Source organism: Lacerta agilis, chromosome 3, assembly GCF_009819535.1.
Source record: "Lacerta agilis isolate rLacAgi1 chromosome 3, rLacAgi1.pri, whole genome shotgun sequence".
Taxonomy (NCBI): domain Eukaryota; kingdom Metazoa; phylum Chordata; class Lepidosauria; order Squamata; family Lacertidae; genus Lacerta; species Lacerta agilis.
Window position 1 is genome coordinate 72609838 of NC_046314.1, and position 26354 is coordinate 72636191.

General features: G+C 40.9%; 1 protein-coding gene across 1 annotated transcript; it reads left to right on the forward strand.

Moving 5' to 3' along the window:
* The first annotated feature begins 6789 nt into the window (after positions 1–6789).
* On the forward strand, positions 6790–25220 carry TSNAX (translin associated factor X). Its single transcript, XM_033144275.1, has 6 exons — positions 6790–6959; positions 9231–9338; positions 9903–10017; positions 12136–12266; positions 23013–23137; positions 24815–25220. Exons 1-6 carry the CDS (start codon positions 6944–6946, stop codon positions 25190–25192), a joined length of 873 nt encoding a protein of 290 aa, XP_033000166.1. The 5' UTR covers positions 6790–6943; the 3' UTR covers positions 25193–25220.
* Positions 25221–26354: the final 1134 nt, after the last annotated feature.

Sequence of the window (26354 nt, forward strand, 5' to 3'; positions counted from 1 at the left end):
TTAACCCCTGAATGCCCACCTTCCATGGACCTGTATCTTCCTCCACAGAGCCACTCAGCAGAAAGCCTTACGTCACTGTGCAGCTCTATTGGGCACCATTTCTGTTAGCATATGTGCTAGTGCTAGATCACATTTGCCATCAGGAAAAGTTGCACTGTGCCATCCCTCAATACCTGCTGTGACCTCTTCCCTGTCTGACATTGAGTGCCTTCAGCCTTTTTTTGGGCAGGAAGGCAATCAAGGAGCTATGCTACTCCTGACATCCTGCCCCAGCAATGATGAGGAATGCAAAAGGGAACCCACTGCCATTTTGCCTATCCCCTGCTTTGAGCGTCCACCCCACCCTTTGCCTTATACATTTTATCTGTCCTGAATCGTCCCAACATTCAGCTTCACTCGCTGTCCATGTGTTCTAGTGTTATGAGAGAGAGGAAAAAGCATATCTCTACCCACCTTTCTACACCATGCATAGCTTTACAAACTTCTACATATCACCTCTTACTCATCTTTCCTCTAAATTAAAGAGCCCCAGATGTTGTAACCTGTCCTTGTAGGGGAGACGCTCTCCATGATCCCCACTCCCCACCCTTTGTGAGTGAGTCCACCTCAAAACTACTGCTCCTCTTCTTCCTCATCTTTGCTACCCCTACTTGCTTGCCAGGCAGAGAGCTAATGAGCAAGCAGGCAGTGGCACCTATTGCTCCTCCTCACCACCACCACCACCACCATCAGGGCCTGGGCCAGAGTGATAGGCACAAGCAGGTTGCAATGTCTGAAGGGGAAGAGCAGGTGCAGGGGGCTCTTGTCATTGAGCCCCTGGTGGGGTGTGGGTCCTTGGCAAATGCCAAAGTATGCTGACCTTTCATGCCAGTTGTCTCCAGGAAGGGAATGAAAGTGGGGGCAAAGTGGGGGGGGGAGGTATTGAAAGTTGAAGGTTGTTGTCAGAAGTGAGGGAACAGCTAACTGTGTTTTTGGTGCCATGGGAAGAGGTTGCTTTTCAAAAAGCCTACATGCACCTATTTAGAAAAGTGGACAAGACCTTTATCAAAAACATTTTTAAGTGTGTATCACAGAGAATTGTACTTTTTAGCATTTGTGGTGTCAATAGGTGCCTGTGATAATCACATAGCCTTCATATATCCTCCATCAGTACAAATATTATTAATGCTACTAGTGTGGGATCGGGGTCATGCCAGCAACAACAGGTTGTGGCCTGAGTACAGTGGTCCCTCGGTTTATGAACTTAATCCGTTCCAGAAGTCCATTCTTAAACCAAAACCGTTCTTAAACTGAGGTGCACTTTCCCTAATGAGGCCTCCCGCCGCCGGTGCACTTCCATCGTTCTTATTCCCTTCTTAGACCGAGGTAAAGTTCTTAAACCAATGCACTATTTCCAGTTTGCGGAGTTTGTAAACCAAATCATTCTTAAACCACTGTACTGGCAATTTTAAAAGCGAGTTGATTTTAAACCTATTTTCAGTTTTATTGTATGATTGTAAATGTGTGATTCATGAATTATCATAATCAACAACAACATCCATATCTACTCTGAAAAGATGACACTTGAGTCCCCCATAACGAAATAATTATAAGCACAGTAATCTTCGCTAGCCATAGGTAATACTATATTGAATGGACAGTGGGTGTTTGGATATTATTATATGACGGCTAGATTCTTTTTAAACACCACAATACAAATAGATTTTTAAGTAATTTAAGTATTAAAAAGTAATACAAATTACTTTTAAAAAAATCTGATTCAGGGGACTACATATCACAAAATGATAATAGGATCCAAAAGCTGAAGAGAGTATCTTCAGCAGTAGCCAGTTTTTCAGCATTAAGTAATCATCACATGACCTTCTCACTTTGCATTGTGACGTTTAATACAGTCGCCTCATATGCCATGTTGCTGGCTCACTTTGTGAAAAACAATGTTAAATAATTAATCATTAATCTAAATCTGGTTTCTATCTCTAGTTTCCTCTTAAACTATAGTGACTGTTGCTCTGATAAGGGTTTTCATTTCTGTTTCTATTGTTGAGTGAATTACTGACAATAAAGGGCTAGAAGCGGTATTCCTCACTCCAGCGCTTTCTTTTCTTTTCAAAAATGCAAAGAAACAAGAGAGGAACTCGGTGCACTCATTTGTTGGATTAAATGCAAATTCTTGCATCTGAGAAAACTGGATGTTGTAACAAGCTCCATAATTCACATTAGAGATGCTACATTTTTCTGAGAGTGCTCCTAATCCTTTAACAGCTGCATGATACATGGATAATTCAACAGGTGGAGTTTGTGCTGGTGTGTAGGTGCAGTTGTGAGGAAAGCACTGTTTGTTGTATTTGTGTGTCATACAGCTTTTAAGGCACAGAAGTCCTAAATGGGGATGGAGAACCTCAGACCCCAGGGCCAAATGTGCCGCTTCAGAACCCTCTAAATGTGGCCTTCAGGGCTCAGTACTCCCTCTCCTGATACCTCCCTTCTCCCCAGGCCACATCCCTTAGTAGCCATGCTGTGAACCCTCATTGAGAACATTTGTCTGGCTCGAATGTGTCCTTGAACTCTGGTAATATTTTTTGTTTGCTTGGATGGAGAATACAGAGAAGTGTGTGAAGCTGCATAGAAACTCGCCTACTGTACAAAGATAAAATTCACCTTTGATTTTGGTTCCACCCACTACCAGCATGAGGTAAGTTGCTGTGAGGGGAATATGGAGGTAGCAGAATAGGTGCTAACTCCTCAGAACTGTCTTTTGGCCTAGGTGTGAAGAAGAAGGGCTGGATTTTGTATGCACTTGGCACTTCAGTGTCATTAGCATCATCTCCTGGTACCTAGTATCTTTAGAAAACATCCCAGAATTCACTGTAGATTAGTTGGAATGTGTGCAGAGGAGGTCTGGGGATTAAAAGATAAATTATTAAGAATAAACCTTTCAACATATTTCCACAGGATTCTGCATGTTGGACTTGTTGTTCTCTTCAAGGAACTGTGACACAGAGTCTTTCAAAACACAGTCTTGCTATGGAGAAAGTGAAAGAACCAAGAAAGGGAAAAAGTTATGTGCAATATAGTAGCTCTCCTGTCTTGTGATAACCAGATTAGATTGAGATTGGAAAAATACAGCAGATAGTGGAAATCATAAAAGTTGGAGCACAAATAGGATCTGTCGTGATAAGAAAAGGGGACTATAGCAGCAGCATAGTCAAACCAGCCAAGACTTCCTGCTGGGTTTCCAGCAGCATTCAGGATCCCCATAAACCCCTAGAGATGTTTGCCATCTCCCCTTACCCATGGGACCCAAGTCATCTGCCTCATTTCAGTAGCCTTATTTTATTTTGTCCTGAAAGTCCTAATGATCAAAGAGGGAGGGTTTGGAAGTTCTTAAGACATGTGAATTTTATATTATTGCCTTGATAATACATAATCTATTAGTAATGCACCCTCACCCTGCTGAAAACAAATGGATTTGGTCTTCTCACAACAGGCTAGGGAATTACCGTATTTCATTTTATTAGAGCGGGTATGATTTCTGGATTATAATTTTTTTCCTAATGGGAGATCATTTGCTGAATTATGGATGTTGCTTAAACTAAAAGTGGCACTGGAGTTTGCACTTAACTGCGGCAGGATGCAACTTCTTGCTTGTGATTGGCATGTGCTGGGATCATTACTGACTCACACACAGAGGGACTTTTCCTGCTCACCACAACTTCCTCATGGCTCAGAGCAAAGCCAAAATACATATACAGCTTTGGAGCTCGCATACAGAGTTCTAGTTGAACTGAACACCCAATAACTTTGTTTGTTTTTAGCATCAGGTATTTAGACTGCCTTTAAACATGGAAGACCCACTTAGCTATCATGGCTAATAGATAGATAGATAGATCTCAGGGAAGGGGAACCTCCAGGTCTGACAACCAAATGCAGCCCTCTGGGCTTCTCTGTCTTACCCTCTGGGCTTTCTGTACACCACACCCCTCACCAGCCTCCTTTTGCATTCTCCTTGCGTGTTTTTTTTTTCTTTTTTCTTTTACCTTACTGGAATGTATCCCTGGACTCCCTACACTCTGAAAAAGCTGATTGCTTGCCTGGATGGAGGCTAGAGAGGGATGTATAAGTGTGTGTAGAAATTAGCTTACTGTACAAAGGTAAAATTCACATTTAATGCTTAATCCACCTTTATCTCTGGTACTGCTCACCACTAGCGTGTGGCAAGTAAAAGATTCACTAAGAATGGAAGGCTCCTCACCCTTGAGATATTCAGTAACACTGCTTTACAATATACCATTTATTCTGTCACCCATAAATTCAGCTACCTGAACCATTTTTGTTTTGTAATTCCAGGAAGAACTGTCAGAGAAACCTGGTACATTCTTAGAAATAAAATTAAAGCCTTAGCTGGAATTATGCTAAAAAAGAAAAAGTGGCTAAATGATGAAACTAACGTATGATTAAAAGAAAAGAGTCAAATAATGTACATTTATTTAAAGCCATGGAATTTATTGTGAGTTGGAATGTGAAATATTGTCATTTTATTGTGTGCAGCAACTTTTTTTAAATTCTCTTTTGACTATCCATGGGTTGCTTATGGACAAAATTACTGCAATCCTGTGCATACTTATTCATAAGCTCCCTTAAACCCATAGACTTGCCAACTTCTTGATCAGCCCTTGCTCTGTACATTTAAAAACAGCAGGATCTGATAATGCTCATAACTATGCTGTTGAAAACTTCACCTGCTGATTTCTGCTGGTAAATTGCTGCTATAGGCACAGGAGTAGACCAGGCTGTTTCCTGGTCAGTGCAACCCTACGTAGGATTTACAACTTGATCTGAAACACCCTTCTCCAGTAGACAAAGTTAAGCTGCTTCTCCCCTATTGACACCTTTCCTGGGTAGGGAATCATTTCAGGTCAGAGCCAGCCAACAGAGTATAAGAGAACAAGATGAGAAGGACAGACAGGGTGAAGAACCGGGTATTCTCCGCCTCCACCACTATCTCATTCCTACAGCTAATAATATCCCTGGTAAGAGGAGAACTTGGAAGTACAGTAGTAAGTCACAATTAGGAATGGGTGAATCTGTTAATTTTGGTATCTACATTTCTCATTTTTCCAATTTTAAGTTTAGTTCTCCACATTTCCACATCAGTTTGTGATTTTTTCATGACAATTCAGCATTTTAGTGAGAATTTCTCCTGATATACACAACATTGTATTTAATTTTGCCTAATATAAAGCAATTACCCTAATGTTCCCAAATATGACATATTTATATATGCACATTAGTACAGTGCATGCATTTATGTACACATTACTGGTTGGAGAAATACACTGTAAAATTAAGTTAAGTGCAAATTTTGAGGGATGACTGTGTATTGGTCCATGTATTATTTAGGAAAGTGTGAATTAGGTAGGTTTGCCTTTTTAAATGTGAACTGAATCTAATTTCTCCAACTCTAGTCACAATAATAGAAACACAATTCCAGGGAGGGGGGTTCTGGTAGGAAACTCACACAACTCCCTTAAAAGATGTCAAAGAGGAGGGCCAGAAAGTTTGTCTGTCTGAAGTCTGGCAGCAATGCTAGGTGAAACATAAAAAGGTAAAGGGACTCCTGACCATTCGGTCCAGTCATAGTCTAGACTCTAGAGTTATTCAGGTATTTTCTTAGGCAGCATGTCATAAAAGTCATAGAATCATAGTCAGAAGCAACTTCATGGGTCATCTAATCCAACACAGAAATCCTTCCCACAGTCATCCCTGGGTGAGCTTGAACCACCAACCTTGTGGTTAATAGCCAGACACACTTTAAAAAATTGCTGGCTAATTGTCAACTATTGCAACCTAATTCTACATATGTTTTCTCTGAAGTAAGTGTGCCTATGACTTTTTACAGTTGTTATGATTAGAACATTTACCAACTTTAATAACATTCATAGGAATTAAATAAAGAATTGCTCGACTTGAGCATGCCGTCAGTCAGTGCTCCCCCAGTAATGGTGCAGGAGCAGGCACTAGTCAACTACCTCTTCTGCCTTCCCAAAACCCCACAAGGGTATCTGTGATACTTTGGTGTGGGTGAGCCCTGTGATGATGGCTTGTATGGGATTCTAAGCAGCAGTGTCTAGGATGCAATGTGCTGGTGTAACCGCATTTTCAGTTGTTCCTTCAGACTTCAAGGAACGTTTCCTGTGCTGATTTGTCTACCCAGGAACCCCTGATGCGGAATTCCTGCACATCCCGGGACATTCTAACATGCAAATGATGTTTTCATGGGGAAATGCTTGGCCTCGTTTGGCGGAGCTACATAAAGCGGGATGGGCTCCGTACATCTGATGTCGTAATCATGAAATCAATAGATTTGTTGCCACAAGCCTCTGTATATTTTACCAAGAGAGGCTAGGAGGAACTCGCGCTTCCCGCCTTAAAGTTTTCTTACCTCTATGGCTCAAAGGGGCCCCTTCGCCACATTTATCACGAAAACTACATTCCCCACAATGCCTTGCTCGGCCACAGGGCTTGAAGCGGCTGCAGAGCGCGCGGGATGTGGCTCCGCAACGAATGCCTGTTTCGCAAAGCGTGTTCCCATACCCAGAAAAATAGTTAAAGATGTGGCGGCGTCTAGGCCGGTTCCCACCCTCTGCTCTGAGGCGGTGAGAGACGATGCCGAAGACGCGGCGGGCTCGGCGCTCCATGAAATTAAACTGTGCTGTCTGGAATTCGAGGAGGACGCCGAAAGAAGAAGGCGGTGGGGGGGGGGAGGAAGAGGAGGGCGGTGAGAAGAGAGCGGGAAGGTCTTGGCAACTGAGGAAACGGAGCGGCAGCCGAGCGACCCGCCCTCAAGTAGCAGCTGCGGCGTCCGTTGCGGTTGCTGCGCGTGGCGCCCTCAGAGTTCGAAAGGGGCGGAGCGGAGGCTTCCCGGGGCGCGAGCGCGGGCGACATGAGCGGCAAAGAAGGTGCCGGCAGCTGCGGGCTGAGGGGGAAATAGGGACGGGCCTCCTTCGTCGAGAGAGGCGGGGAGGCTCAGGCGGCCCTCGACCCACGCCTGCCCCGCTCCCCAGTCATCTTATTTTGACCTTTCGCTCCCGTTTTCCTTATTCCTCTTCCCTTCGCCCATTTAGCCCCCAAATGCCAATTTATTATTCCATCCCTATCCCGCCTTTCCAACGAGGAGCTCGGCTGCGAGGCGGTGGCTAGACCAAGGTCGCCCGACGCCCGTTGAGCTTTATGGCCGAGTGGGGGCTTGGAGCGCCCGCGGCCCCAAGTAACAGACCGACGCTCTTAAATGTTTGTGGAGGCAGGATCTTGTTGTGTGCGGATAGTCAGTCTCCCTCTCTCTTCCTCTCCCCCCTCCCCGTCTTCCAGTATCGCCCCTTTTGGAAAGGCTCTTGCACCTGTGACAGCTGGTTGAGCGGCAGAAATGCAAGACCTAGCGCAGAAAAGGTGGTGAGGGAGAAGCAAAAAAACCCAAGTAACGGGTAGCTGTTACAAGTATGGGCTAAGAATCCTGCAAGAAAAGATGGCCGCTTCACTGCATCCACAAGCAGCATAGTTACCCCTTCCTGTGCCCCTGCTATTTTGTGACAGTACAAGTTCACACTTGAATGCCCTTTTGTGACCCTGTGCAACCCTCCAGGTTACTTGAGGTTCTGCCTACGTTATCCTATCCTATCCTATCCTATGCTAGTTGGATGAGCATTACCCATTACCTTTGGAGTGTTTACTACTTTAGGAATGCCTGTGTGTGTGTGTGTGTGTGTGTGTATATATCACTTCTAAAAAGTGCGGACTTGTTGCTCATTCATTATATTTTGCAAAGCTAGTGGTAGACTACATGTCAAACTGGTGGTGTGTTGAAAATGATAACAGCAGTGCAGCTGTTGCCAAAGCCAGGGTCCAGCTCTGTTTTTCTATAGGAAAAGGAAAGGAAACTGTGCTACAGGCACCGGCCTAGGACTTAAGGAGGTATGGTAAAGGTAAACAACCCCTGGATGGTTAAGTCCATTCAAAGGCGACTGGGGTTGTGGTGCTCATTTTGCTTCAGGCCGAGGGAGCCAGTGTTTGTCCACAGACAGCTTTCCGGGTCATGTGGCCAGCATGACTGAACCGTTTCAGGCACAACAGAACACTGTGACGGACAGAAACACTGTTTACCTTCCCGCCACAGCAGTTCCTATTTATCTACTTGCACTGGTGTGCTTTCGAATTGCTAGGTTGGCAGAAACTGGGACAGAGCAACAGGAGCTCACTCCATCGCACGGATTCGAACCGCTGACCTTCCAAGCCCAAGAAGCTTTGGTTTAGACCACAGCGTCACCTGCTTCCTTGGGGACTTATGGAATACGGTGCTAAGCATAACTTTTTTTTTTTTTGGTTCAATTGTGTAGCAACACCCTTGGGGGTTTCTTTTACATAATACTGTAGAAGAAACACTTGCTGGACCAGGCCACTGGCTCTTCTAGCTCAGTCTTCTGGTATTACGGTGGTCAACCAGATACTTCTGGGAAGCTCACAAGCAGGGCCTGAATGCAAGTGTACTCTCCCCATTTATGATTCCCAGCAACTGGCAGTACTCAGGCAGCATCTTATGAAAGGACACAGTGCTTTACAGTACAAGGAAAACTACTGGCTGCACTTCAGTCCTAGGCCTAATATTGGGAAATAAATCCCATTGAGTTTAGTAAGATATAATCCCTGAGACACATATGTAGGATATATTATTCAAGTAAGAGATCAGAAAACCAATATTTCAGTAAAAAGTACTAGGCATCTATTTGCTGATGTATTGATAATCAAAACAAAGCCTTGTATTATTAAGAACCATTGGCTTGTTTGAGGCGCTCAATAATTCTTGATTATATTCACATCTAAAAAAATACCATGAGACCCATCTTTTTCAGGTCAGTAGCCTGAATTTAACATTGTATGCAAACTAATGAACTGAAGTGCAAGCATTGGTAGTATACATAACAGGGTTTTTTTTTGTTGTTTTTTTAAAAGTACAAGAATGAGCTCTCAAACTGTCTACCTAGAGCTGGGAGGTTGGTTGCATCTAGAGTTCTATTAGGCTTTGACGTTACTCTGCCCCAGAAGCTAGCTCTTGTGAACAACACTTCAGGGCAAGGTTGATGGTGAACATAACTTTTGACAAGCCAAAATTTGTGAACCTTTGTTTCTTGAGATTACAATTTGATGATGTTTATCTCTCATTTCTTTCATATTCGTAGGAACAGGTGAGTTCCGAAAAAGAAAGCATGACAATTTCCCTCATGGTCATCGAAGAGAAGAAAAAGACAGCATTAATCCTCCTTCAGCTATGACTATGTCCTTTAAAGGTAGGCAATTACTTAAAGGCCTGTGGACTGGTTTGCACATGCAAACTGGCTGCATTATTGGATTTCTTCTTATGTACAGTATTGAGCTCTAAGGGCTCTAGTGGAAACAGTCTGAATATATTTTCACAGTTGGTAGGTGTAAAAATTTCTATTGTGATTGTAGATATGGCTTCAAATTCTTCCTGTGTATTGTCAGGTTCATGCTGAATACTTACTTCCACACACTTGAGAAACTGCACTGAGAAAAGAAGCAGCTGATTTGCATCCGTGATTTTTTTAAAAATGTGTGTCAGAATTGATACTAGTCCAATGAAATCAATATTGCTAAATTAGTTTGCTCTGTCAAAGACAAGAGTTAAGCTCTTAGTTATTATTGGTTCCATAGAAGATTTCCAAGCTTAGTTTGAATACTAACATGAATAATATTCTGTGTAACTAGCTCTCATCTAAATATTTACCTATTAGAAATGTTGCTACTTTTTCTGGCTTGCTGGTGGATTCTCCTTTGTGATATTTTCAACATATGTTTGACTGATGTGCTTCTCTGCATTTTGTTCTCTTTAGCATTCCAGGTGGAACTTGATACAAAACATGATAAATATGAGAGGCTTGTGAAACTTAGTCGTGATATAACTATTGAAAGTAAAAGGGTCATATTCTTACTACATAGGATTACCAGGTGAGTAATTAATGTAGCTTTTTAATGTTCTTGATACCAGATACAAACGAGGAAAGGGTTCCTGTTTCTTTAACAGCTGTGTAAAAGTTGGAGTTGGGACACACGTGCCTTTTTGTCCAGGAGTGCGGAAAGTGGGACCCATTAAATTTGCCACTGTTAAAAATTCAGGAGTCCTATTTTCTATTGCCTACTGTCTTGCAGTGTTGAACATCTAATTTCATTGCTGTGTTTAAACATGCACTGTTACTTTCCATAAACCTAATTTCTTTTGCTACCTCACTGTAACAAAACCAAGTGGGAAACTAATTTGTACTGCAAGTCCGGGGACAATCAAATCAAATGAAAAAGAGAGAGCCTAGGGCCTGTATTATCCGGGAATATCTTTAAAGAAAAGCTAAATGTAGATTCCCATTGTGCTGACTGTCAGTGCTGCAGAGGCATATGTTTAATCTAGCTGCATTTGTGCAACAGTGTTTGGTAATCCTTTTAAGGTGCCACCACCAAAAGAGGTTTGGTTGTTGGGAGCCTGGAGTAGGGCCTTTTCTGTGGCAGTGCCCCAATTACAGAATTTCCTCCCTAAGGGGATTAGGCTGGTCCCATTCCTGAGGACATTCAATGGGCTGCAAAATGTTTTTCTTCTCTACTGTGCCTCCTTAGGGCCATTTGTGATCCTTCAAGTAAACATAGCAAAGAGTATGCATGGTAGAAAATGGTCTATGAAAATCTGTTACATAAAGGGGTTATCTGATTACATGTTACAGCAGGCTTTGCCTAGATCAGGAGTGAGAAGCCTCCAAGTTTCAGTTCCCAACAGTCCCAGCAAGGGTAGCAAGTGATCAGGAATGGTGGAAGTTGTAGTCCAGCAACACCTGGAGGGTCTCAGGTTCTCTGCATCTGGCCCTGATAAAGCTTTTTATTTTTCTATCATCCTAGTCTATATCTTGTGGTGGCAGTGCTTCTATGAATAACAGTAGTTGTTGACAGCTTTAACAGCGCTGTCTGGACTAGCTTAGCATTGTTAGACAATGAGTTGATTATAGTGGAAGTGAGCACCAGTTATTTGGCCACATTGCTGTACTAGTAATCACAGCTGATGTAGCGGCATGGATGGTAGTGTTGAGAAGTCTAGATGAATAAGAGCTTGTGTGAATATCTGATGCTTTACCATATTGGTCCATGTTTTTCATTGAGTTGTAATTACAGGATCTTCTATTCCTTTAAAAAAAACCTCCACTTCCGTCAGCTGAGTTTGCTGAAATGTCAGCAGGTTCCAGTCCACAAAAATTTATGCTGCGATATACAAAGAATTTATATTTGTAATTTGTTACAATTATTTATGTTACAATTGAGAGCTAGGAAAAATGTACTTCTGTTTACTGCTGCAGTCAGCCGGCCATGCTGTCCTCCCCAGTAGCCTCCCCACCCTGTGTTTTGTGCCAGTTAGTCAGTCTTTGTGGCTACTGGGCATGAATAGTCTGCATTGACTTATTCCCCCCCCCTTTACGGTTTTTTTATTTTTTCCCTATCTTTTGTACTTTTGCAAACCTTGGGGTACCCCGAGGTTCCTTTCCTCTTGTGTATGGATATTGCTGTTTCAACTTCATAAGGGATGTCATCTGCTGCTGAACTTCAGGAGTAGAAGGAATTTTGTAACATCTCTTGTTATTGTATTTCTGATACTGGATGGATTCAGTCAGTTTTTTCTGATGGCAGAGGATTAAGCTTAATTGAGCACATTATACCCTTTGCCTCTTTGCTGCAGATACAGTATTACTACTGTGGGTTAAACCACAGAGCCTATGGCTTGTCGATCAGAAGGTCGGCGGTTCGAATCCCTGCGACGGGGTGAACTCCCGTTGCTCGGTCCCTGCTCCTGACAACCTAGCAGTTCGAAAGCACGCCAAAAAGTGCAAGTAGATAAATAGGTACCATTCCGGCGGGAAGGTAAACAGTGTTTCCGTGTGCTGCTCTGGTTCGCCAGACCCAGAAGCTGTACGCCGGCTTCCTCGGCCAATAAAGCGAGATGAGCTCCGCAACCCCAGAGTTGTTTGCGACTGGACCTAATGGTCAGGGGTCCCTTTACCTTTACCTAATTCATTTTGTGTTTTGTGTTGACAGTGCTCCTAACGGGGAGGAAATATTAATGGAATCTGAGACCAAATTAGATCTTGTGAGACAGAAGATAAAACAAGTAGCGCAAGAATTGATGGGAGAAGATATGTATCAGTTTCACAGAGCCATCTCTCCAGGTATGTATAAGAAATAAGGCACTGATTTAGTTGGGTCTGTTTTTATTTCATCACCTGACATGTGAACATTGGTCTGATTCTGTTCGGAATGGCTTATGTTATGCAAGCCAAGCGGCACACCCGGGGGCAGGGCATCGCTCCGTGCACATGACGTCATGATGCATGCGCACAGAGTGACGCCTCCGCCTGGGCCAGCGAGTAGGGGCGTCATGCTTGTGGCTGGCATGACACCCCTCCTCGCTGGCCTGCCCCTCTCCATTCCCCGGTTCCGCTCAGGGCGCCCAGCGGCGAAAAAAGCTGCTGAAAGGGGGTAAGCCGCTGGTTAGAGGCACCAATCGCGGGGGGCGGGGCTCCGCCCCCTGAGTGTCACCCCCCAGGGCACTGCCTGGGGCGGAACGCCCCCCGCCCCCTTGCTCTACCCCTGGATGTGGAACTTCAGTCCTGTATAACTGGACCATGCCCCTTCCTAGGCTATGCCCCTTCTCACCAGCCCTGCTTTGTGCCTGCCTCCAGTGCTTGACTGGAATGTGATCTTGAACTATGATGATGCCTCTTGCTTGCCTGCATGGAGGGAGGAGTGTGTGCCTGGAAACCTCTGACCTTTGCATGGCTGGAATATAGTCTACTGTATAAAGCTAAGATTCACATTTGTTGCTCTGGCCGCTTTTGTCTCAGGCCACGCCCATCTCTGGCATGTGGCTCCTGGAAGGTTTCCCACAGGGGCACACCCCCCACCCCTGTATTGGAATATTTGGATCTATAAGTTCATTGCGAGACTAAGAAAATATATACAGAATTCAAGTGGAACTTAGTTCAGTTGGATCAATAATGCTTTCTTTTTGTGGGTGTTGGCAACATTGGCTGATTAAGAAGAGGAACTTGCATGTGTATAAGAGTTTTATGTGAATATGCTAGAGAGTTCTAGTGGTAAGGATGTCTGCAGTGCAAATGAGTAAAAAAAACCCTGAACATGCACACATCTTGTGTATTCAAGATTAGTTTTGTATTTGTATTTTTGTAGACTCTTGATTTACAGGTGTTCAACCAATACTAACCCAGTTGGTCATCCAAGCGTCAGTAAAGTAACCAATATTGTTGTTGCTTGATTGGTGAATAAAGGTGTTGTTGGTTGCCATGAGTATAATGATGACACTTAACTGTAAACCTTTACACAGTTTCTTCCACTGACTTTAGGAAGATGTTAAATACTAGATATAAATAATGGAAATCTAAGGCATCCCTCAGGATCATCTTCAGAAGGAGAAGAGTAATTCCCCACTATTACGCTCTGTGAATGTTCAGATAAAGAAGATTATAACCATTGTAATACAATACCTGCAATCTTTACAAGGATACAGTATTCAAATGATCCTATAGAAGTTGGTTATTTTTCTATATTGGAACCTACTGAGAGGTCAAATAGAAAACACTTTCTTGTCAAGCTCCAGATGAAGATCATCCACCCCAGGAACCAGGAACATATGGAAGTTTGCATTGTACACAGTCCTAGAGTAGCTGAGCAACAACATGTTTAATTGCCTTCCTCAAGAAAGAGATGTTAGGGGATAAGAAAGTGTTAGTTATCAAAAACATCAATGCTGAAGATTAGTTTTACCTTGCTGCTTCATATGCTTAGGGCAATCTTTCACTATTGATCCAACTGGTTTATTTTAATATTTAAGAAGATCCTGAAAACCCATCTATTTATTCATGCTTCTCATTCATGTTCCCTCCTTAAGTGTTGGCATTTTTCTGTTCCCTTGGGAAGCTTCTGTAATGCTCATCAATTTCTCTTCTTATCAGCCAGGATATGCAAGAATCAATAAATCATATGATTATACACATATTTCAAAACAACATGTCACATCTAAGAAACTGAAAAAGTTATCCAAGCAAATGCGACAAGACCTCCATATTGGACTCTGGCTTTCAAGTCAGTTTGAATGTAAAATAGCTGTAAAGTTTTATCACAACTTGGTCCAGGTAGGTAATGGGTAAATCTCAAAATAGAAAAACTGGGGACAGAGCAATCCATTCAACACTCAGACCAACTGCAGGTGAATTATTGTATCATAATTTTACTTACCAGCATACAACAGCACCACTTAAAAATTAAGAGATATGGCTGCACTTGAAGACTTACAGTCTAATAAATTAGGATGTGAGAGAAAGTGAATTCAGATGAAAGAGAGATACTGTGCCAATTGTCAATAGGTATAAGAAGGGACCATGAATGAGAAGCATGAATAAATAGATGGGTTTTCAGGATCTTCTTAAATATTAAAATAAACTAGTTGGATCAATAGTGAAAGATTGCCCCAAGCATATGAAGCAGCAAGGTAAAATGAAAGAAGCGGAGAAATAGCACCTGAAAATGTAGCTTAGCCTTAACCTAATGCTAGTAAGTTAAGAGCAAAAAGCAAGAGGATGAAGCAATAGCAAGGACTAAGATCGTGAAGACATTTGTTCATGAAGAAGTGAATGGGAGAAACTTATGCTTATTGCTTAGATGCCTAGCTGAGGAGAAATATTTTGCTGCTACTCTTACAAAAGTATAATGACCAAATAGGCTGCATTTGCTTTCTGTATGCAACAGCTGTTTCCCCTTCTCATTCAAAGACTTGGAACTAAATCAAGGAAGGATCTGCCAGAGAACATTAAGAAGCTATTGTAGATAAATAATGCCAATCTCATCCCAGGTTCTCCTTCAGATAAATTAACGATATCCTAAGGATTTATCTATGCTTTCTGTCATTATTGTTATGCGAGATATAAATCCAATAAGACAATTACAGTATCGGAATGTAAGCATTCACTTTTCATAATATCAAAATGTTTTCTCTCCATCATTTTAGTACTGCGTTCTATTCCTTACTCAGTTCAAAAAATGATATGTAAAAACATAAATTTGAATATATTGTCAAGCATGGCATTAGTGTTCTACTAAGTCAGGCATAGGCAACCTTCGGCTCTCCAGATGTTTTGGCCTACAACTCCCATGATCCCTAGCTAACAGGACCAGTGGTCAGGGATGATGGGAATTGTAGTCCGAAACATCTGGAGAGCCGAAGGTTGCTGACCCCTGTACTAAGTAAAAAAGAAACCCAATATTTATATCTAAAAAAAAACAGTCTGTAGAATTAACGTTTGACTTTCTACAAATGTTGTCCATCAGCCTAAAACCAGACATGAAATATCCTATTCTTTATCTTCCCTTATACATCTCTTTAAAATAGTTCAAGGGGACCCAATCAGCCTTCCTGTGGAAAATGTTTAATTTATTTTTTATTTTATTGAGTTACAGTAGCGGCTCCATTTAAACAAACAAACCTGCTGGGGGATGTGCATGTATTTGGTGTAATGATTGTAAATCTATAAATAGACATATGGATCCTTGGGAGTATTGTTTGCCATTTGTAGTTATGAAATGCTTTTTTTGGGGTTACTCCAAGCCGTTGTTCTTTTGACTTAAAGATAAAACAATTCTGGCAGAGCACTAAAAGAAGTTTTCTGCTTTCCCTCATTAAGAATAGTGCTAATGGCACGCAGAGCATTTCCCCAAAGGATACTTGTATGAGCTCAAACGCTGAGTGTAGTACTAATAATTGAACAATAACAAAAAGGATGCCTGTTTTCTACACGTTTCTTAACAGTACAGATTGTCCCAAGGGATGACTATATAAGCAAACAGAGAGATACTGAAATAACTAGTTTAAAACAACAACACAGAGCTACTCATGCATATTGTTAGGAATAGTGTTCTTTTGTGATAACTTTTGAAGTCAAAGCACTTGTACTATAGAATCCCTGTCTCCTAGTTTATAGCATATTCAAAACATCCCCTTTTGACAGTATGAATAATATGTATTGAAGAAGTGTTAGGAAAGCAGAAGATTGATGCTGGCTTCCAGGTGTAAAATAGCAATAAATGCCTTCCTTGTTCCAATTGTACTGTGACTTCTGGGCCTCTTTTTAAAAAATATGTTTTTAATTTTGGGGTGTGGTGATTTTTGTGTTTATGTTAATGATTTTACATTTTTTTCCATTTCTGTAGCTTTTACTTATTTATTGTAAGACATGCAGATAGCTTTGTTTCAGGATGACATACAAATAAAAATAAATAAAGACATTTAAATTCAATGTCTTGCATTCAAATTAGATCTGTTGTAACCAAAACTTTCTTAATGTATGATAAGCTGCACAGTGGAATAAATAATGCATGAAAAGACTCATGGCTATGACTAGGGCTATGTTAATAACTGAGAAATTGTTGGTGAGCAAAGATGAGATTCCTCCATTGTAGGTATATTTACTTCCATTACTCATCCCTCCTCCCCTTGGCCCATTCTGTCAATGAGAATGGTACCTATCTGTAACGTAGATCAGAAAGGGAAGTTGTGGTGACCCCAATGATGAAGGCCTTGCAAGTTAAGTGGTTAAACTGCCTGCTTGTCACTAAGATGCTAATCAGTCAGCAGGGCTGCAGTGATTGTGCTAAAAGACAAAGTAGGCAAAAAAATCTAGGATAGCAGTAATGAGTCTGAAAGTGGAAATGCTCTAGAATAGAGATTGCAATCTTTTTTTTTGGCTTGAGGGCTGCATTGAGGGTTGGCCCAGTCCTCCAAGGGCTGCATGCCGGTGAAGGGCATGGCTAAACTTGCCAATACACGCTTGAATACAGACATAAACACACACTCAGACAATCCTCTTGCTCTTCTGATGATCAGCTGAGGTATGGGAGCAGAGGGGTTTCAGATTTATCAGAAGAGCTGAAAGAGTGGTTTTCTTCCACATCCTAGCACTGAGCTAGGAGGACAAGAACCTCCTTGCTAGAAGGAAGGGGTGCTCCTTCCTGTTTCCTGAGTGCTATAGGAGAAGAGAGCTTTGCAAGGTAAGTTTAGGGCAAGAGGACTTTTGGAGAGTTGCCAGGCCACTTGAAACAAACTCTTGAGTTTGCCACCCTTGTTCTAAAAGAACAGGAGATGCCAACAGGTATGAGTAAGAGAAGGCATAACTAGGAGAGAGAATACCAGTGTATGAGAGCTGCAGAAGTGAGGTGGACTGAAGCTTCACATATGTTTGAAATAATCAGGCAAATATTTATTTGTTTCCTAGACTTCAAATTTATAATGATTTCTAGGAGCTATAGCATGGAGTGGGCAACCTGCATTCCTAGGACCATGTGTGACCTGCAGCCTGTTTTCAAAAGCCCTCTGCAAGTAATCAGCTTAGATCTCTACCTATCTCATAGCAGCCTGCTTTTTGGGTTGGGGAGGAAATGTGAGAAAGAGGGGGGTGAGTGATAGAGAGAAAAAGAAATTGATGGCCCCCACCCACCTGACAGATTCCTGAGAGAATGTGGCCCTCAGCGGGGGAAAAAAATCATTGCCCCTGCTGTAAAGTAACTAGAACAAAAACAAGGCTGTATATTGTATGCAAGTTTTCATAGCAGTATGCATACAGTGCAGCAGTAACCCAGAAATAACTAGTAATGTAATAAGTGATACAGTGAATTACAACAGGCTCACTGGGAATTCTTAAATTCATGAAGAGGGAGAATTCATTGAAAAGGTCTATTGGATTGCTGTGTAAAATTAAGATAGCTGAATAACAAAGAAACAGGATGTAGCGAAAAATTTAAATAAGCTTTTCTCCTTGCTGTTTTTGACAACAGAGATAAAATTCCAAATGTGGAAATGCAGTTTCCTGATTGGACTACTGAAGAAACTAATGTCATCATTATTAAGGACTTCTACACAGATTACTTAAAAGTAATTTTCCCCTGTATCAATTAGCTTTGTTCTGGGATAGTTGTGCATTTCTCCTTGTTAAGTTACAGGTGGGCTATCTTGGTAGATTTCAATTTGCTTCTCTCAAATTATTTGGGGTTTTGGCCATTGTGATATCATTGCTTTTAAAGTACTAAATAATCTTTTAATGGACTGCCATCAGATCTACTTCATTTTCTTTGGGTCAAATAGTGAGATATTGAGCAAGCTAGCATACGTGCAAGCATCTCTGTAATAAATTAAACGTACTTTTGCAATCCAGTTGAGACTTATGCTACTCAGGAGCATGATGTAACCAGTGTCTTTTTTGCACTGGATTTCTAGCAGCTGTGATATTTGAAACATAAAGCATTATTTTAAAGGAACACTTAATATAACTAAAATTAATAATCTGTATATCTACCTATCTTTAAAGCACTAGCTTTAATCTACTTTGAAATGTGATATTTGTTCGGGTAAGGTGTGTAATTGCAATGAGATCAAGGGAGTAAATTGCACAGGGGAGGGGGGGGGAAACAACTTTGCCAGATTTTAAATATTGGATCTTTATTCTGGGACTTGTTTGTAGGACTCTTAGAGCCTCCTTTTTGGTACATATTTCTACTAAAGTTCTTGCCACCCTGTGAAGGTTCTAGATAAGTTAGCAGAGTCATGTGATATATACTGGGTTTCCTATACTTCCTGCTCCCAACTATTTCATTGTTTGGGGAAGGGCCATAGTTCAGTAGTAGATCATTTGCTTTCCATGCAGAAGGTCCCAGTTTCATTTCCCAGCATCTCTAGGTAGGGCTGGGGAAAACTCCTTGTCTAAAACCCTGGAGGGTTGCTGAAAGTCACTGTAAACATATTGAGCTAAATAGACTATTGGTCTGACTAGCATAAGGCAGCTTCCTATGTTGCAGTGTTCTTCCCAAAATGGACAAGTTTAATTTGTCTATTTTCAATCATATGTGAATGCTGTATTTCATTATTGAGAAAACTGAATTCAGATTAATTTTGGAGGGAAGTCTTTGAAAAAATACACTGTCCTATTAGTGATCAGTGTCCTAATCAAGAAAAGGGAGAATATAAAATCCAGAAGACCTGGCTTCTGCATCTAAATACTTGAATAACATTAAATTACAGGAAGATACTGTGTCTAAACCACAGAGCCTAGAGCTTGCCAATCAGAAGGTCGGCGGTTTGAATTCCCGCAACGGGGTGAGCTCCCATTGTTCAGTCCCAGCTCCTCCCACCTAGCAGTTCAAAAGCATGTCAAAGGGCAAGCAGATAAATAGGTACCGCTCTGGTGGGAAGGTAAACGGTGTTTCCGTGCGCTGCTCTGGTTTGCCAGAAGCAGCTTAGTCATGCTGGCCACATGACCCGGAAGCTGTCTGTTGTCAAACGCTGGTTCCCTCGGCCAGTAAAGCGAGATGAGTGTGCAACCCCAGAGTTGTCCGCAATGGGACCTAACAGTCAGGGGTACCTTTACCTTTTTACTTTTAATTAAGACAAGTAATTAAAAACCTTCATATGAAGTTCAGCAGCAAATTATGCTGCAAAATAGAAATATGTATTATTTTTTCATTGACTGTTTTCAAGAACTATCTCACCCAGCTTCTTGTGTGGATGCCTCAGTCCAATGGGTTGATTAATAAATAGCCTCCCCATTCTTATTTGTATTGTTTTTCTTGAAAGTTGTACTGTTGTCCCTGCTGGTTGCTCCTTGTCATCTTTATCATGGATAAGCTGTTGGAAGCATTAAGAACACTGCACTTTTGTAATATGTATATAGAGTAGAATTTAAAAACCTATTTGAGAGAACAGAAAAGAGGCGCAGAAGACTATAGGAGTACCATCTACTTGAAATGGTAACCAGATGGATCTTGAAAGTTCTTACTTTTGAGACAATGTCAATATTTCTTTACTATTCTTTTAGTCTGTTTTAATATCTGAGGAAGTGCTGGCAGATGCAATCATGGATTTTTAATTGGCCTTCCCAATGTTCACTCAGGGAAAACAAACTACACAAAGGCAGCCTTATAAACTATTCTCTTACTGGCAGCATGATCCTTAAGTAATCCTTTTCTTGGAAACGACCCAAAACTGAGAGCAGGAGGAGGAAGGTATTGTTGGATGGAATAGTGAAATGGGATGGATTTTTTTTCACCGTTGGGATTATTTGCTGAAAGTAGCGGATGTCCTTCCATTAAGTTACAATATAATATATTTAAACATCCTTTTACCTGCTTATTAAAAACACCTTATGTCAAGGTCTTAGGTCATTCTAAATGTCATTTTCAAGCTGCTTTTTGTGGAAGACTTCTAAAAGGCACGTATTTCATGTCTAGTTTATGTGATTATAATGAGGAAAACATAGTTCAGTAGTCATTAGTGTAAGTCTAGAACAGCTGTTAGTATCCTGACTTTATTTTGAAGGCCTCAGTGAAGATACCATATTTTCCCGTGTATAACACACACACACTCCGTGTATAAGACGACTCCTATTTTGGGGAACTCCAAATTAAGAAAATGGGGGGAGGTGGCCCAGAGTTGTTCAGCTTTTGGGAAGGAGGATTGCCCAGAGTTGCTCAGGTTTTTTTTGGGGGGGGGGGATTGCCCAGAGCTTCATAAGGCAGTTGGAAGTTGGATTGTTTCAGACTGTGCTAAACCACAATTAATTAAAAATACAGTGGTACCTTGGTTCTCAGACTTAATCCGTTCTGGAAGTCGGTTCCAAAACCAAAGCGTTCCAAAACCAAGGCATGTTTTCCCATAGAAAGTAATGCAAGATGGATTAATCCGTTCCAAACTTTAAAAAACAACCACTAAAACAGCAATTTAACATGAATTTTACTCTCTAACAAGGCCATTGATCCATAAAATGAAAGCAATAATCAATGTACTCTACTATAAATAAATAAAGAAATAAATAAATAAGACAATATTGTAGTAGATGATAAAAATAAAAATAATTTTTTTTCTTACCTGCACTGATGATAGTCATTGTTTGGATGAGGGGGCTTTTATCCATTTCCGCAGTCACACAATCAATCAATCAATCAGTAGCTGAACTGGGTTCCACACAGTCACAAAAACAAATTAACCAAAAAAGCCTCAAAAACAAAAATGCACAATAAATAGCAAAAACAAAAGCGCCGAACTTAATCCGTTCCAGAAGCCCGTTTGACTTCCAAAATGTTCAAAAACCAAGGGGCAGTTTCTGATTGGTGCAGGCGCCCCAAAAACAATAGCTGACAGCTGACGGAAACCCATTTTGATATTACTAAAAAGGGACCCCTGACCATTAGGTCCAGTCGTGTCCGACTCTGGGGTTGCGGTGCTCATCTCGCGTTACTGGCTGAGCGAGCCGGCATACAGCTTCCGGGTCATGTGGCCAGCATGACAAAGCCGCTTCTGGCAAACTCAGCCATATATAGCTCCTGACCCACAGTCAAACTGCCTTTTTGGTTTAATGTGTCAACTAGAGTTTGTGAGAAAAGAGGGTGGCAACTTTGGCAATAGTAAAGAGGTGCTGAGTGTAGAAGGAGAGGGCAATGAGAATGATGTAATCTGCAACTGAGTGACATATAGGGCACTGGAAGTTTGCAAGTGACAGGATCATTCATCTTTCAGATGCCTTGCCCCCAAAATGTAGCTATTTCCAAGGCATTGTTTTGAGGAGAAATTCACTGATGAGGTTTGCTGCTAGTAGCTGCCCAATATTTATTGCCCTCAGTTATTCATGAGATCCTGAACTTGAGATTGTTTCTTCTCTGCCCTGTTCTAAGTAAAATAGCCTGTTAAGTCCAAAAGGGATGAAGGAATTTCAAAAGATTTACCACTGGCTGTTTTTCAGTCATCTCCACTATTAAATGCTGTGGTAATGCATTTTCCAAACACACCAGTATTTAAAGGGTATGCGTATTCCTCCACTTTCATAAAGCATAGAGTTTTCATTGTGTGCTAGGTACACACCTGGCTAGTCACGGAATTCATGTCATTAACTGAGAATAAAGTTTTTAAATGATCTACATTTTGCCTTGTGAGTAGAAAGCAACAGATTCTCTTTGAGTCTTCAAGAATTTGAAGAAAAACGATGCCACAGTTACAAAGGACAGAAAATGTCATTAAAACGGCAAAGAAGCCTGCAGTAGAAGAGGTGTATAGCAGCTTTCAGAAGGAAACAGTCTAGTGGGGGTTCAGTCTGAGAACATGAAATAATCAAATTGATTAATGAGTGGAAGAAACAGACTTACTGATGTGTTGTACAATATTTTATACATTTATCATAGTCAAAATGTGCCAAGCAATTGTAACAAAAACATGAATCTCCACAGTTATAAGCAGCATAATTATTTATAGACAAATACAGTTGTACCTTGGTTCTCAAACGCCTTGGTGCATGTATGTTTTGGCTCCTGAATGCCGCAAACTCGGAAGTGAGCGTTTCAGTTTCCGGACGTTTTTTGGAAGCCAAATGTCCGACGCGGCTTCTGATTGAGTGCAAGAAGCTCCTGCAGCCAATTGGAAGCTCATCTTGGTTTTTGAATGTTTTCGGAAGTCGAACGGACTTCCAGAACGGATTATGTTCGAGAACCAAGGTACGACTGTACTACAATCCAGCACACAGTTAAACACATCATAGTAATTTTAGGGCCTGATCCCACCCATTTAAACCTGGCACAAGTGTCATGAATATTCCCCACTGCAACTTGTAAATTGCAGATAGGAGTTGCAGCATGCATGGTGCTGTGATGAATCTTCCATTTGCTGTACAGGGACAATAATATTTCAGTGTAAGATATGGGTCCCTTTGTGCTTTTTTATTTATGAAATGTTCATCCATATTTCTGATATTGGGTGCATAATTGACATTCTTTGTAGGAACCCTTGGGATATTACTGAAATAATTTTCATAATAATTATGGATGATGGTGAAATGTCATTTGTTTTATTTTTTCCCCACTTCAACCAGGTCTTCAGGAATATGTGGAAGCTGTGTCATTCCAGTATTTTATCAAAACTCGGTCATTAGTTAGTATAGAGGAGATCAATAGGCAACTGATATTTTCAGAAGAAGATAAAGAAGAAGAAGCAAAGGTAGTGAAATACTTGTTGGCTTTCTAATGAGCTAAAACCAATTGTGTTTAACAGAAACTGTTTCCATTACTTGGCATTTCTATCTTATTTAGTGTATTTTAATATGTAATCTTGGAGTTTTTGTCTCTCCCCCACCCCCACCCCCAGCCAGTGAAATTATTGGAAAATTACTGATGAACAATTCAGTCCCTACAATCCTACAACATGGATGTTGGCCTAGGTGGCTGTTAAGCCTTCAGATTGTTGCAACTTTCATCTTTTAAAATAGCAGTTTGGTACCCTAGAGCAGTTGGCTGCTGCAGGAAAGCAGGATGGTGAACTAGAAGGCCCATTGGTCTGCTCTAGCAAGGCTGTTCTTAAGGGAAGGTATCTTAATGTTTTCCAGTGCTTTCACATATTATCAACTTTTGGAAATGCCGTGAAATAGTCCTTTAAGTTACACATTTTCAAAGGAAATTCCAGTAAATTTTGCCGGTCCCCCATATATTTTACCTACATTTAAGATACATGAATTAGAACTGATTTTGATTCATGAGGACTTGCATTAAAAATATATAGCTTTACAGCCTGAACAAGTAGCTGCATAATGTCTTAACTTGTTTGCAGCAAGTAGCTGTATACTGTCATTGAAAAGCTGGAACTGAGTCATAGGTGAAAGATAAGCATGCCGAGTCATCTCAGACCCTGATGTTTTAACATCTTGGTTATGCTTAACTCTTAACCATACATCATAATGTTTGTACAGTTTGAGCTGTTGACATGGGAAATTACGTGACTCCTACAAGAACAAGTGGCGTACCCAGTTTTGCTATTACAGATGACTCATGGAGAGTATTTAGACAGAAGTCAAATATTTTACTTTTTGTAGGTCCAGGTGTCTTCTGAAAAATAAGACTCCAGATACTTGCAGCTCAGTATAGTGATGTACAAAAGTTGATAATTTATTACTTTAGAACCACAAAAACAGCAGGAAAAACCCAATTTCATATATTATACCAAATAAAATATAGTAGGGAGTATTCAGAAACTGTGGTTTAAAATAGAACATTATGATTAGTGGAAATGAAGCATTGGCTATTTATAGTAAAAACAGGGCTGTATCCATAATTTACTGTACAGTGCAGTGAGCCTTTCCCACCCTATCCTGCCTACTACAACCCCCTGAAAAGCCCTTTTCTGGCAGCCAATGGACCTTCAGTTAAGACCTGGGTTGCAGGAGGGAGGAATTAGAGATAACTGGGCAGAAATAGCTTGTAGAGTAGGATCTCTACTCATGTAAACTGCCTCCCACAATTTTCAGCAATTGCCACAACCCACAGCATTTTTGAGGCCCACAGGCCTAGAAAGAAGCTTTTCTAGGGTTACATATAACCAGGCACTGGCCCTCCAGATGTTTTGGGACTACAACTCCCATCACCCCTAGCTAACAGGACCAGTGGTCAGGGATGATGGGAATTGTAGTCCTTAAACATCTGGAGGGCCGAGTTTGGGGGTGCCTGCATATAACACTTGGATACAATCCCTTACTTGCATATTAGGAAATTCTTATTATTTAAGTCTGAAACAGCATGGCTTTAGCTTCATGAAATATGTTCTTCCCTTGTAAACTTCCTATCTTTAACAAGTTGCAATTTCACTGGTTTCTAAATTATCCATTGTATTCTGTTTTGTTGCTAGCCATCTTCTGATTGTCACGACAAGCAACATAACACTTCAAGCCTGAAGGTGACTCCTGTAGATTACCTCCTGGGAGTGGCTGATCTGACTGGAGAGCTGATGCGGATGTGCATTAACAGTGTTGGCAATGGGGACATAGATACCCCATTTGAGCTGAGCCAGTTCCTGCGCCAGATCTATGATGGCTTTTCCTATATTGGCAACACTGGACCATATGAAGTTTCTAAAAAACTCTATACCTTGAAACAGAGTTTGGCCAAAGTGGAAAATGCCTGCTACACATTAAAAGTCAGGGGGTCTGAGATACCAAAGCATATGTTAGCTGATGTGTTCTCCAGCAAAACTGAAATAATTGACCAAGAAGATGGGCTTTCCTAAACTGCTTAGAAACTTCATGGCAAAAAAAGAGGGGGGGACTGTAGAATTGTAAGAAAGCATTTCATTACTTTGGATTTGATTATTAGAAGTATCTTTTTCTTTTTAATTTCTTATGTTTTGGGGTCAGAAGAAGAACCAGAATAATTTGTATCCAAAAAATATATATAATGTTCTTAGATAGTGACTTTACAAGCCCACTAGGCTCATTGGTCAGTGCGAAACCTACTTTGTAATGCTATTTATTCTCACAAATGTCACTATTTATAGTCTAAATTTTAGTTATAGACCCACTTCAATCTCCCTTTGTAATTGAGAGGTATTGGGGAAGGGTCATAGTGCATACACTCAATGTAACATTTTTTCCTATTTCTGTTTGAGTTTCACTTCCTGAATAGTGACGACTGAGAGAAAAAAAGTATTATAATCAACATGTCAAATTCCAAGGGACTTAAAAGAAATAGAGAATGTTTGAATGAGAAATGTACCTTGGAGAAACTAATTAACTAAGGTTATGCAATATTTTTTGGGCCCTTACTCACCTCTTTAAACATCCTGCCTTAATGCTAGCTTTCTGTTGCTGAAAAAGATGCCAAGCAAAACAAGCCTGGAAAAGCTGTAATAATTTATCATGCTTGTTTGTAACAGAAGCAAGTTCTGACAGTTCTTAGTAATATTAATACATACACACTGTTAATTTAAACTTCCAATTCCAATAACTTACTGTTCAGTTGTCAATGCCATGTTTTTAAAAATGAAGTTTTCAGTAGGCTAATACTTTGCAAATTACTACTTATCTTTGCTAACTGTATTGCTGAACAATGATACAATAATGCTTATTGACAGTTTGTCATCTAACATGCGTTGGTGCTTATGACCAGCTCATGATTCTTATTACTGCTTCACATATTACCAAATTACCAGGATCATATCTGTGCAGGAAATAGAGCAATTTCCATATATAGGTTGTAATGCTTGTTCATATGTGAGGAAATGGCTGTTGGCAGCAGCTTGTCAGTGTATGTATGCACAACAATTTACACACACACACACACACACACACACACACACACACACATTCCTCATCCCATTATTATCTATATAGAATAAAAAAGACAAAATGAAACTGATATACTATGTGTAAGACATGTACCCAGGCCTGTGT